We start from the raw sequence: 13,612 nt of genomic DNA, 5'->3' as shown, positions 1-13,612 counted from the left end.
CACCATACCTCTTGATTTAGTGGGGTTAGGCAGATATATTGTAGGCCTGCTACTGTAAAAGTGAAAATCTTTGCGGAGTTGAAATTTTTGCGCATTTCGCACAACCAGAAACTAGCACGAAAATAAAAGCACACAAATATTTTTCCTTGCCATATGTTCCTGCACTTTGTGTATTGATTCTGTGGAAGTGCGAAAAATATCCACTTTTACAGTAAATGCAGTTGCACATGATACAATGTGATTGGTGTTTGCCCCTTTCATAGCTTGGAATTCTCTGCCAGTGTCCTCTACAGTGTTGTTGGTGTGATTGCATATGCACACGCTATCAATGTCATAAATGGGGATGACTCGGTTCTAATGGCGATATAGCAAATTAAAGACATGATTATTGTTTGCAATCTGAGTCTTTGTTGCTGCTGCTGCATGCTACTATTGTAATTGAATATTCCGCATTCAGTCTATATAGGATTCTTATTTCCGTTTATTTCATAAATTGATATTCATCAACAAGAGCACAGTGTGGTTGATGGAGACGGGCTCTTGATTGTATGGAGTGCCTTTCTTCTTATCACTACAGATATCATCATTAAAATGGAATCCTTTCCGGTGGGGACAGGGTGGGGACACCGTCGATTCCAGCATCGTCGGTGTTCATATCAAGACAGGAGAGGACACTGTAACAGGTGAATCATTCATTTCAATTTTCAATTTCAATTTCATTCTTCATTGCCGATATGGAAGTCCGATTTTTTTCAAGTCTTACACATAAAACATCAAGTAAAATCACAAGTCAAAAGACATTCATTATAGATACAGTTACAGGGCGACCTCCCTCAGTACTACATAAATGTTTCTACTTCTGCTATGTGGCGATGATCATATGCTTTTATTTGAAAAGTTACTAATCATGAAGTGAACATTCTCTTGAAACAAGAAATTTCCATTAATTTTTGTGAAGTAGAATCAGTGTAAGGAAGGGTTTTCCTCCTATTTTAGATTCCTGTGACTATGCCAAATACAAATCTATTGACACTGATGATCCGCTCTAATTTTGATACCTGATTTATGTGAACTTTAGGTTGCACATAAGATGAAATTTCTCCCTGGAACATCATGATAACAATTATCAATGCCGTTGCAATCTTCCATTATATTCCTTGCAGTTGGCAGTCTGTCCTCAGAAATCAGTGTCTACCTACCAACAAAGAATCTTCCATCTCAGGAGCTAATGCTTGTTGGCATCACCAGGGAGTATTCTGCCTCCCTCTTTGTCAACAAGTCTTCCTCCCCTGAGCAAGGAGGCAGTGATGGTCTTCACCTAGTGATTGTTCCTCAGAACGAACCACTGGTGGCGCTCTCCATCTGCACTGCCAATATCACCATAAACATGACTACCTGCGTTGGTCAGATCTCAACAGTATATGTGTTGAGCGACCAGGAGGAGGCTGCAGGTGTGAATTTCACATGGAGTGCTGTAAATGAGGACTTGCAAGGTACACCTGTATAATGCATTGATAGCATTCAGAGATTACCTATGCAAATTTCGCTCTGTCATTTCGACGTCAATGAAAACGTTCCATGATAGTTAGAAATTGTCCATTCACAATAGTTTGGATTATTAATGATCTGGAGTGAGCATACTCCAGAAAGGGCATCAATACCTTAGTGCAGCTGATATCTTTTACTGCTTGTGTTGTGTCATCTCTTTGTCAACAACACACAAAAACAAACTCATTCTCAGCACAGTTATAGCTTCTACAAACAAATCAAGGTTACACAAAATCTGGTATATGTGGAGACTTTTTTTCCTCGTATTTCTTGATGCTCTGCTGTTATTTTCGTTAACAAAAGAGTCAGATGGCATCCTCATTAGCCTGGCAGAGGAGACTGTTGACCTAGTGTACGAGAACGACAACATCACACTGTCAATCACCATGACGACATCGCAGTGCATCTTTTGGGATGATGACGAAGAAAGTTGGGATGGCAGGGGATGTAAGGTGAGCTATGCGCACTTGCTGCTTCTCTTCAGAGAAGCCATGCAATGTCACTGAAGTTAACATGTTCATAACCAACTGCCAATTAAGTGCTCATTGTCAGTGAGTTAGATTTGAGGTTGCAGTTGAAGTGGAAGATTCATGACGTCCTTTTCCTGAGGAGAAATCTGGTAGAGCACATGATATTGCGGCATGTACACTAAGCCACTTTTGTTGACATCAGGTTATCACCTTTCAAACAGATCCAACTTGACAAGCTGCCAAGATGAGATAGTAATAATACATTTAGCAATGATAGTAGTAGTAGTAGTAGTAGTAGTAGTAGTAGTAGTAGTAGTAGTAGTAGTAACGACGGCGGCGGCAACAACAACAACAACAGCAATTGATGATGATCTTGAACTACACTTACCGGATATATAGCACATAACACATGCCTGGGATGCAGTCTATTTCAAGAGTAAAATGTCTCCACAATGAAGTTTCTAACATACTTGTGTAGGTATTCTGAAATGAGTAATTGGATGCAAAAAAACAAAAACAGACACACACACAAGAACCCCAATCATAATGGTGAAACCGAAGATTTCCCTCCAGAGGATGCCGGTGAGTGTGACAAAAATTGATCATACAAAGCCAAACAATTTTGTGAAATGTATGCTTATTCCAACAGCATCTCAGCATCTCAGAATAGAGGTGTTCTTAAACTCCATTGAACCGTGGCCATGTATTGCTTGATATAACAGGTTGGAGCGCAGTCCACCCAGGCCATGACGCACTGCGAATGCACCCACTTGACCTTCTTCGGCTCCTCCCTGCTCGTACCGCCAAACAAGATCAACCTCTTCAGCGACGCAAAGCTCTTCCTCACCTTTGTTGACAACCCGATAGTGGTGAGCATTGTTGCTGCCGTACTTGGTGTCTACGTCCTTGTTGCTGTGTGGGCCAGGAGGAAAGACAGACAAGATGCTGCCAAGGTATTATTGTGCGGAAAATCAGATGCCATCCAAATTTTCTTCTAACATCCATTTTGTGATATGATACTCTGCTCATTCAAGGTTGAGCATGTATACTTTATTTAGCACAATGAATATGAAGCTGGTATGTTGTGTTCAATTTGACTATTATTCAGGTGACTCCACTGGGACCAGCAGTTTTCTGTCGTTATGTTGAAAATTCATTATAGCTAAACAGTGAAGTAGGTAAAGAGATACAGATGATCATTTGGGGACGTAAATTTTTACTTTGTTGTAACAAGCATTTTGTTATAACTGTTTCGTTTTTAAGAGGAGTGCATTGTACATAAATGATCTAGCCTTTTTATAATGTGTATCCTTCTACAGCATTATACAGATATTGACTGATATGGGGTGGGATATAACATTCTTTAGACCGCCAGGGAGTTATATCTTCCCAAGGGAAAATATGATCACGAGGGAAAATATAACTCCCTGACGGTCCAAAGATTGTTACATTCCACCCCATACTGCAGTCGATATCTGTTATATTAGATGGCCTTGATTTATAACAATCGGTTAGATCTACAGAAAAGTAGGCCTACATAGTGATACATTTTTGTTGATGATCAGATACTCACCCAGTTCTCAGTTGTTAGGCTTGACAGTAAATCCAATGCACACATGTCAATCCAAGTTCCAATGTACGTAATGCTTAAAATCCACAGCGTAGTAGTTCAAACAATCAAGGCACAAAATTAAACATATTTACACAAGTTGTGGAGTAGTCTAGTTGTCTACTTGTTTGTGATGTTCACTGTATAGTGATGAAAGTGATACTGCACAACATTTTCCTGGTAAACATCAAGTTTGTTTGAAACAAAATCCATCGTTTGAGGAGAAGACTGTGAGCTTGGTGACGGTGATTGAACAATGAATGTAGATTTCGGTGACTGCAACAGTGTAGACCTAACGACGCTAGTACCAACGTTAGGCTCAGGTCTAAGATCAGCATTAGATTTCTGCAGGGGCAGAGACATCACCGAGTCCGAGTGGCATTTTTCTGGTACACGGGAGTAGTGTTTCAGACTGGTTTCACTTTTATGTCCAGAAATGCTCATAATGTGTCTATCCTCAGAACCATGCTCATCCAATGTTGTTATAGCCGTGGCTCTTAGGCAGTGGTTAGTGTAGATTCTTGACGTTTTAGCTTCAATGCTAATGGTCTTCATTTTGTTCTCCAATGCATTCTTGCCAACAACCTGGCAATCGTACCATGACAAGTCTTGTATCAGGCCTTCTTCCGCTTCATCGTCGTCGTTAGATACGCGTAGCGGTACGTTAGATTTACCGGTAGGTCGCTGCCAGAAATGAGCAACGTCAGGGTTCAAGTGGGACATGCATTCACAAAATGACTTTACTGGGCAATTTTCATCATTTGTTTCATACATGCGTCCACACTGGCTCCTTGCATCATCATCTTTCTCTCCCCTGTGATTTTTAGTCGATTTGTCTTGTGTTAGGTATACGTACCTTCTGTCACAGGAATCTGTAGCAATTTCAAAATCAGTCTTCTTGAAATTTTTGAGATTTTCCCGACCTCTGTTGCAGAGATAAGACATTGTATTCACGAACACAGTGTTTTATAGTCCTCTCGGGGTAGTACGATCCAAAGCTGACGAAGACACGATTTTGTCAAAGTCCTCTTTGCTAATGGGTTCCTTGTGTGTAATTGCACCCTTTCCTTCAGTTTTAGCTTATGTAAGACTGCAGCAAAAATGTCATTTGCACGCTTAAACCCTTCGTTATTTACAATGTCCGTTGACTTTGTTTTGAGAAAGTGTCTCTGTAGGCCATAGCGAATCATGATCATCATAGGTCCTGCTCGGTGTAGTCCTTCTCCACTTGTTTGATGTCAATTGCCCTCGCTCTGCAGTAAGAACTGAATTTGTCCAATGCTTGTTTCAGGACATTTTTGGTGGATTTAGAATCCTCATCCTCCAAAAGCTTATCGAGCTCGTTGTAGTTCATCAAGACAAAATGGGGCTCCATTTTGAAGTGTAAATCAAAACTTTGCAAGCCGATTGTGCGTGGATATGTAGGCCTACGTAGGCCTACATCACGTACGGACAACCAGACAGTATATATCGATCGAGACTGCCATTATCAATAGTAATCATTTGCTCGTCACAGTTACTGTGGTCCCACACCCTTATATTGGTGTAATTGTTCCTATTTCAACTGTAAGAGGGCGACAGACCTGGAAAAAATGTATTCATTTGACCAGTTGGTGAAGTATAACGCGCTGGGAGAATATACTATTTACGATCCTTGCGAACAGTATCATGTGACGAGCTCTCAACCAATCATATCTTAGTAACTGTATCGGCCAACTAATATTAATGGATATACACTCTCTCTCCCTCTCTTCTGTTATGTAAATAAACTCTGCCCTCTATTTGCCATCCAGCAATTATTCTGTCTGAATGGGCTATGTCAGCTGCTACATCCAGTACATATTACAGGAGCTAGTTTGCATAACATGAAACGTGGAAATACAAATCATATCTCTTCACCATAGGAGTGAACTATCTTTGGAAGATGTGGAAGTAGTATTGGTATTGGTAGGCTGGCAATGAAGCTTTACCTCAGGATGCCAGTTTGTTAGCAATTCCTGGTCATGGTGTCTACTTAGAATGTGATTGTGTTAACAAGGTAACTGGTGATGACTGGTCATTGTGCAGTGATGCATATAAAACAACAATAACAAAATTACCAATATTGTTTTGACAGGTATTTGCCAATAAGTCTTTCGATTTAAGTGATATCTATGACAATGCATAGTGATCATAATATGTGTATGTCATCATGGGCAGCTTTTTACAAAGAAACTCCAACATTGTAGTAATCCTGGGTCAAATTTTACTAAATACAGTATCAGATATCAACAATAACACAGACAAGATCTCATGGTATGCACCATAATCTTTGCAATAATCCTAACAGTTATCTGTCTCATAATGATCTAATGAGCTCATGATAATGTCATACTGACAAGGATGCCGGACCCCAATTCATTTGCATTCAAACTTTGCCGAGAATAAATGAAGAAGCAGCTAGTGGACAGATTATTTCATCTAAACCTGATCTAATTCGTGGTGACTTGAGAGAGAGAGAGTTCTGTGTTACCAATGTATCTCATAAATATTAGATTTATTCTGTCAGATTTATCACTTCTCTTGCAACTTCCATGTAAACATGCTTCAGGCTGCTGTGACCATTCTGGAAGACAATGACCCTTTTCACCACTACCGCTTCAACGTCACCGTGGTGACGGGCATGCGTCACGGAGCCGGCACCACGGCCACTGTGACGCTCACGCTGATCGGCAGGAGCAGCCGCAGCGAGCCGCACGTCCTCCACGATCAGAGCTACCCCGTGCTGTCCAGGGGCTCAACCAACTCCTTCTTGCTGACCACTGCCGACAGTCTTGGGGAGATCCATGCCATCAGGCTGTGGCACAACAATGCTGGCAGCAGCCCCCAGTGGTAAGGCTTCCTATCAGAACATAGCTGTGCCTTGAGTGGTAGGTCCAGTTGAAGTGTACTTTGCATAGTGATGCACATGTCTACTACAGGTAAAGTCAAAAAATTTGTTTTTCCCATCCAAAGTATGACTTTTCAGCTGTATACAGGGTTACCATCCCTGGTCATACCAGTATTGGGTGACAACATTTATATCTATCAATTTTCCATGTTTTTTTTGTGGACATTCTACTGAGCAAGAAAACTTAATAGGAATGATGCTTTCTATTCCTTATCTATGAAAAAGCTTCAGCGTGATGTTGACCAAATCCATGAATTATGATAGTATTGAAAGTGCAGTACAGTGCATTTACTGTGCTAGAGTAAAAAAAAGAAAAATTCATACCCAGTACACTGGTTCCCTGAAAAGGCAGGTATTTCTCAAATCAACAAGTACTGGTCTTTTTTGTGAAATGGTCAAATGTTACTTGACCTTTCTGTGGTAAATTCTGTGTTAATGCACCTGCAGTGAACACTGTAGGCCACACAAACAAACAGATCAACAGTTGTTATTACTATAATTTGATGTTGCTCCAGGGTTTTAAAAAAAAAATTCTACGGGTACTTATTCATTTAAAAGAATGTCTCCTTTTATCCATAAAGGTATGTCAGTTACTGCATAGTTCATGACCTTGAGAATGACCAACGGGCGTACTTCATCTGCAACCGCTGGATGATGGTCGGCGGCAGTGAGGGCATGGGCCTGGACTACACATTTCACGCAGCCGGCCCAAAGGAGCTCAAGGAGTTCCGGCACCTCTTCACGTCACGGACGGTGCGGGACCTCCGCGATGGCCACCTCTGGCTGTCGGTGCTGACGCGCCCCAAGCACAGCAACTTCACCTGCCTTCAGCGGGTCTCCTGCTGCCTCTCTCTCCTCATGTGTTCCATGATGACCAGCATCATGTTCTACGGGATCCCCAGCGACCCCGCCGACCAGGTCATGGACTTTGGTTCCTTCCGCATCACGGTGAAGGAGATCGTCATCGGCATTGAGAGCTCGGTGATCGCCTTCCCAATCAACCTCCTAATCGTGCAGATCTTCCGTCATGTGGCCTGCCAGCCGCCACAGGCGACTGTGAAGAAGAGGCGCCGCAGCCTCTACCAGAGGAAACTCGCAGAATCTCTCAGTAGTGTCAATCTGACTGCTCTGTCCAGTCACGCAATTGATGTTGAGAATCCAGACATTGTGCAGGAGAAATCAAAAGCTTCTGTACATACGGTAAAAACCGTCGATGAAAAGGGGGACACAGATTCCAATAGACAGAGACGAGACGAAGATTCTAAAGATGACTGTATCGTACCAGACATTAGCGTTTCCAGTCATCACACACATGCACCCATCTCTTGCAGCCAGTCGTCACTGTCGGCAGTTGAGAGTGACCTGTTCAACCAAGATGGGCAAAAATTTGTGGTGAAGACACTGTCAGAAGTGATGGGACAGTGGAGTAGGGATAATACGTCCCATCAAGTAGGAGCATTGACTCATGGAGAGGTGGAGATACATGTAGAAGATCAACCTGTGTCTAGTAGAGAAGTCTCTATTTGTGCAGAAGCTGCATCAAGTGACGAAACAGACCAACGCAGCACGGTCGAATCAGAGCATCAGTCAAAAGGATCCATCGCGAGCCCAGAGAAAACCAAAGGACTCAGCCACAACTACTTCCTGTACTCCCGCCTGCTGCAGGTCATCCAGAGCCTCAGGGAGCTGCCCCCGGGCGTATTCTCCAACCCCGACGAGCACAAGCAGGCCATGAGGGAAGCCCAGGTTCTGGTCATGACAGCCTTCAGCTTGCGCACACCCTGCATCTCTCCTGCTGGCAGCTCCGTGTCAGCGTTTTCAGGGAATAATACGGTTTCCCGGAGAAAGGTGAGAAACGCACCAAATTTCAGAAGTATTGCTGCAAGACACATTTGCCGTATCTACGTATATCAAGGGAAAGTAATAGAATTATTCAACTTTAACTTTGATTTTTGTTATAGGAATAGGGATAAGGTTCCAATGAGGCATATTTTGTGCGAAGGTCAGCGATAGTCTGTAAATATTACCAGAAGAATTGTAAGAGTGCAAACCAAAGATAATCTGCTCAGTTGAAATGCCACATTCATGGATGAGTAATTCAAGGCACCATCCTTGTGTCATCTGCACAATGTGCACTGTTCTAGGCTTTCCCTTTGCAAACTTTTTTTTTTGCTAGAATTAACTTTGACTCCTGGGAAGTGTAGGATTGTTGTCATCATGAACTGCCACCAAATATAGCAAAAGTAAGTTCTTGTTTCGTTTGTGTTTGTTTTTTGGTGTCTTCTCGGATGCAAGGGTCTGCCACGTCCTTTCGTGTATGTGGCCTGGGTGCTGGTCTTCGGCACTGTGGTGGCGTCATCCTACGTCACCATGCTGTACGGCCTCAAGTACGGTCGGCAGCGCAGCATCGAGTGGCTGGTCTCCGTCTGCATCGCCACCTTCCAGAGCATCTTCGTCACCCAGCCGATCAAGGTGCTCCTCCTCGCCATCTTCCTCTCCCTCATCTTCAAGCAGCTGGAGCCGGAGGAGGACTTCAGCGACGAGATCGAGGAGTTGGAAGTCGGTGAGTGTCAAGCAACAACATTTGCTTGGTGTCTGTCACAAGTTGTGATGAAACCAAAGCTACAGATCTTATTCCTCCCCTAGAGCTGCTAACATTCACATTTCAAAGTCAGGAAGATCCCATTAAGAGCTAGCGCTCGGGGAGATACCTGTGTATTATATGCATCTCACTATAGGCCAGTGTACCCTTGGTCATTCCCAATGAAGGATGTTTCATATTTAAGGACCTGAGGTGATGTTTAACTTTTCAGGAAGCCTCCTGCAGAATCCTGCAGAATCAGAAAGACTTAGCAGCTCTGCTTTCCCTTGGATACTCCTTCTTCTGAAATTCCCATAAAACAACATGTGCATTAGTGTTGATGCAGCTAAAATGTTGTCTTCATGCTCAGCCTTTGTCAGATCCTCTTTCCATTTTCCAATCACACACAAAATTTTGTGTAACTCTGGAAGTAAATAACATGTGGATGGTAATGAAATGTTAACCTGTTGAGGACAGTTTGATTTTGCTACACCACTCATTTCCCATGGACTCTTGCCCCCCCCCCCCCCCCCCCCCCCCCCCCCCCCCCCCCGAGTATCCTCGGAACACGTCCCCAACAGGTTGTGGGGTAGCAAAATATCACCAAAGCTTTGAACAAATATGAAAAGTGTGTGAGAATAATGAAAGGATTGCAATATATGGGCTGGACATGGGAGAGGCAATTGGTCACTGTGATCGTAAATAGCTGAAACTCCCTTGTATGTGACATATTAAGAATCAGATACCAAATGTTCTGTTGTGGTGTTGGACTTGCTCCTTTGACTTGTCTTGGGCAGAAAACGCTGGAGAAGCGCACCAGAGCCTGATGGAGAGACGTCACAGGGATGACCACTACAGGCCCCCTGCCAAGTCCACCATTGACGTCCACCTCCGCAACAAGCACCTCAAGGCCCGTATGTACACCCTCCTGTGGCAGATCGCTATTTATTTCTGCTTCTTCTACCTACTTATGACCATCACCTACAGCCAGCGGGACAGGCAGGCCTACTTCCTCACGAAGGCTACCAAGGGCTTGTTCTTCCACAACAAGCACTACAGATTGGTGAGATCACCAAAATAGGAATTAGCTCAGTGGAAGTAAGGGGAAACATCATAATACCCTTTTCCTCTTATGTTACATGGTCTGCACATAGTGCTGACAGTGATTGGTCACAATGCAATCACTGGAGTAATGCTGAAAGGATCACGTCATTATAATTTGAGCAGTGACATCACATCCGGTAATATAATACAAATAATGCACAGGGGAGAGGGCGTTAATGGAGATGCAGCGCACTGGAGGGTACTTACAATGGTGTAACATGCATGAGGCGCAGGTAATTAAGTCTAATACATCATAGATACAAAACTTAGGCTGATCATCATGGCCTTGGTATGTCATCCTTAAGATCTATATGAGATGTCAATTAATATCACCTTCAGTGTGGGGTGTACACTGAGCAGTGCAATTTAGCCTGGATAGGCATGAGTTTTGATGAGCATGCTGCGTACATTCTACCCTAAGATATTTGAACCCTGACATAAATAAATAGGGATCTACCAAAATGATTAAGTGATTTCTCAAAAAGTGAGTCTTATGGCTGGTTGCAATTGCAGATGAATGACTTCCGGAGCTTTCTTACCTGGGCAGACTCCACACTCCTCCCAGGCCTCCTTGGTGACGACAGATGGGGTGCTGAAATGCAGTCAACACTCATAGGAGGCGGTCTTCGTCTCAGACAGTCCAGAGTAAAGCCAAGTAAGTCTTTGATCATTATCTTTGTGAAAATCAGTCACTGGGCTTTCCATCCCCACCCCCCCCCCCCCAAAAAAAAAAAAAAAAAAAATCATGTTTTTAGGCGTCGTCAAGACAGGCTATAGGGTCATGGAGTGGCTCAAACAAAAAGCTCAACAAAGAAAGAAGTCTGGTTTTTTTCCAGGAAATGCATGCATGTGAAACTTTTGCACAGATGAAATAAATATTTTGAGTATTGGCATTGTAGGAGTGCATTAAACCTCAAGAAGCTGGCTTTTGGCATTACTAACTTCTATGGACATGAATAAGACTGTTTAATTGAACTGTCAAGATGCATGCATATGAAACTTTTGCAGAAATGACAAAAAACATTTTGATTACTAGCCAGCCTCAAGTTGCTAGCTTTTTGGCATTATTAACTTCTGTGGACATGAATTGGACATGTTTGGATGATCAAACTGTCACATTTTTACTTGTTGAATCTTTTACTTAGGTTCCTGCGAAACCCATCCTTTCTTGCAAGCCCAAATCAATGACTGCCGTGCTCCCTTCACCAGAGAAACAGAAGACAGAGCATACTACAATGGATCCTGGAGCCAGTTGCTGTCCAATCGATCCAATCTCTTCCTGCAGCAAGATCTGCAGCACGCTCTCAGGCCCTCACCATGGAAGTACAACCTCGACACATCCATGAGCATGTGGGGTGTCACAAGAGTGTTTCCCAGTAGCGGCTATGTGTGGATACTGGGGACGACGTATGAAGATGCCAGGGCTGCCCTAGCGAACATGTCGGATGCCCGGTGGCTTGACGAACGCACGAGGGCACTGTTTGTTGAGTGGACAGCGTACAACGCCAACACCAACCTCTTTTGCGTGGTTACGTTCCTCCTTGAAACTCCAGCTTCAGGTGGATTGCTCAAACTGCCAGAGATACAGAGCGTTCGGTTGCATCGCTATGCAGCTAACCACATGCTCTTCATTGTCATTTGTGAAGTACTCTTTGTTGTATCCTTGTGGGGCCTCATATACAGGGAGTATCGACGCTTGAAGCCCATCGGCATCAAGAAGTACTTTTCGGATAGGTGGAACTGGTTAGAGGTTGCCATCATCATCAACTGCTTTGTCTCGATCGGCTTGTACGTCCGCAGGTACCTTGTTACAAAGCTACTCTTTGCGGAGATGAGGAGCAGCTTTGCCCATTATGTGAGCTTCCGGTCCGCGGCGAGTGCTGACAACATGCTTTGCTACAGCCTGGCCGTCATGATCATCCTCAGCGCGGTTAAGTTCCTCTACCTTCTTCGTCTCAATCCTCGCCTTTACCTCCTCACCGCGGTCATGTCGGACTCCCTCTACGAGGTTATGGCTTTCTCGTTCCTTCTCTTCGTGCTGATCGTCAGCTATGCATGTGGCATGAGCCTCCTATTTGGTAGCCTCCAGGGCTACAGAAACTTTGTCCAAGCATTCATCACACTGTTCAACTCCCTTCCCGGGAACTTTGTTTACGCAGACCTGGTGTTGGTGCATCGCAAATTTGGTCCGTTCATGCTCTTTACCTTCCAGTTTGTGGGCTTCTTCCTCTTCTTGGATCTCCTCATATCAGCTCTAAATGAGAGCATGGTGTCCATCCGACGCCACCCACCCCCGCCATCAGAAAACAGAATGCTAGGTCTGATGCTGCTCTCCAAAATGTTCTCTCTGCTTGGGATTCCTCAGAAATATCACATAGGAATGAGCTTGGACTAGAGAAGGGCAATGTCGACAACTCAAAAACCAATTATGTTGTAGTACTTGCCATAGAAATTCCCACCCCTAATGTGTCTCATAGATGATGTTCATCAAATATACCAGGAAAAGTGTGCAGAACAGATGGGCATTAATAGATACTGATACTTAAAAGGTCTTTAATGGTTGTGTGTTAGTTGTTTGTGTTTGTAATATGTTTAGATATTGATGATTGAAGGACCTTTAATGTTTTATTTGTTGTTGTCTTTTTTTACTACAAGTATAGGCAATCTGCATTTTCAGGGGTGTAGTATTTATCATGATGCAATCCTTGGCTGTTATACAAGGATAGAAAAAGAGGCAATCTGTAAGTCAATACTTATGGGCATAGCTTCCCCGTTCTGGTTACTTCCTGGGATAAGAGAAGTGTGCTACAACTCTTGTGGAATGCTCCACTATGACAGTATCATGTATAGTAAAAATTCTTTGGTTGAGTCTACTCTGATTGCCTGTGAGAATGTCTGTGTTGCACAAATTCTGTACACGTAGTAGGAGGAAGATGTCAAACAAAATCGGAGACAATGTATACACTGATATTAGTTTTCGTATTGGGGGGAAAAAAACCCCAAGAGATCTGATATGAACAACAATTGCTGTCTCTTGACTATCCAGAGCATGTGGCAAGGCAATCTTAACATATGTCTATTTTGCCTCAGCCCTGAGGGCATATCAGCTTCCATATTTTCCGCCTGTTGGGCCATCCATACATTTGGCCATATCTGATTGTCTTTGTGATCAACACGAGGTGGAACCACCAGAGGGACATCACATTTTGATAGTATTTTTAGTTACAATAAACAATCTACTTCCCAGCTTTAAACCTCATTTAACTCCTATACAGGTCAGAGGTCAAGATCAAATTAGAAGTTTTTCTTTGTTACTTAATATCTTGAGAAGATAACATGTATGATTCCATCAAACGTGGCACATGTGTATG

General features: G+C 43.2%; 1 protein-coding gene and 1 pseudogene across 1 annotated transcript in view; one reads left to right on the top strand and one right to left on the bottom strand.

The window, feature by feature from the left end:
• LOC139720512 (polycystin-1-like protein 2) overlaps positions 1-12,636 on the top strand; it is a 31,379-nt gene extending 18,743 nt beyond the window's left edge. Inside the window, exons 13-22 of the mRNA XM_071631865.1 lie at positions 578-683; positions 1,164-1,493; positions 1,852-2,000; positions 2,741-2,971; positions 6,218-6,498; positions 7,138-8,404; positions 8,852-9,119; positions 9,935-10,200; positions 10,755-10,896; positions 11,387-12,636. Of these exons, the coding sequence (XP_071487966.1) occupies positions 578-683; positions 1,164-1,493; positions 1,852-2,000; positions 2,741-2,971; positions 6,218-6,498; positions 7,138-8,404; positions 8,852-9,119; positions 9,935-10,200; positions 10,755-10,896; positions 11,387-12,636 (4,290 nt within the window). The remainder of the gene's footprint in view (positions 1-577; positions 684-1,163; positions 1,494-1,851; positions 2,001-2,740; positions 2,972-6,217; positions 6,499-7,137; positions 8,405-8,851; positions 9,120-9,934; positions 10,201-10,754; positions 10,897-11,386) is intronic.
• Positions 3,748-5,002, bottom strand: LOC139720387 (uncharacterized; annotated as a pseudogene).
• Positions 12,637-13,612: the final 976 nt, after the last annotated feature.

Source organism: Diadema antillarum, unplaced genomic scaffold (genome assembly GCF_040938485.1).
Source record: "Diadema antillarum isolate AM-2024a unplaced genomic scaffold, OU_Dant_1.0 scf00000128, whole genome shotgun sequence".
Classification (NCBI taxonomy): Eukaryota; Metazoa; Echinodermata; class Echinoidea; order Diadematoida; family Diadematidae; genus Diadema; species Diadema antillarum.
Note: the sequence above shows the minus strand (reverse complement) of the source record. Positions and strands in the feature narration are given on the sequence as shown.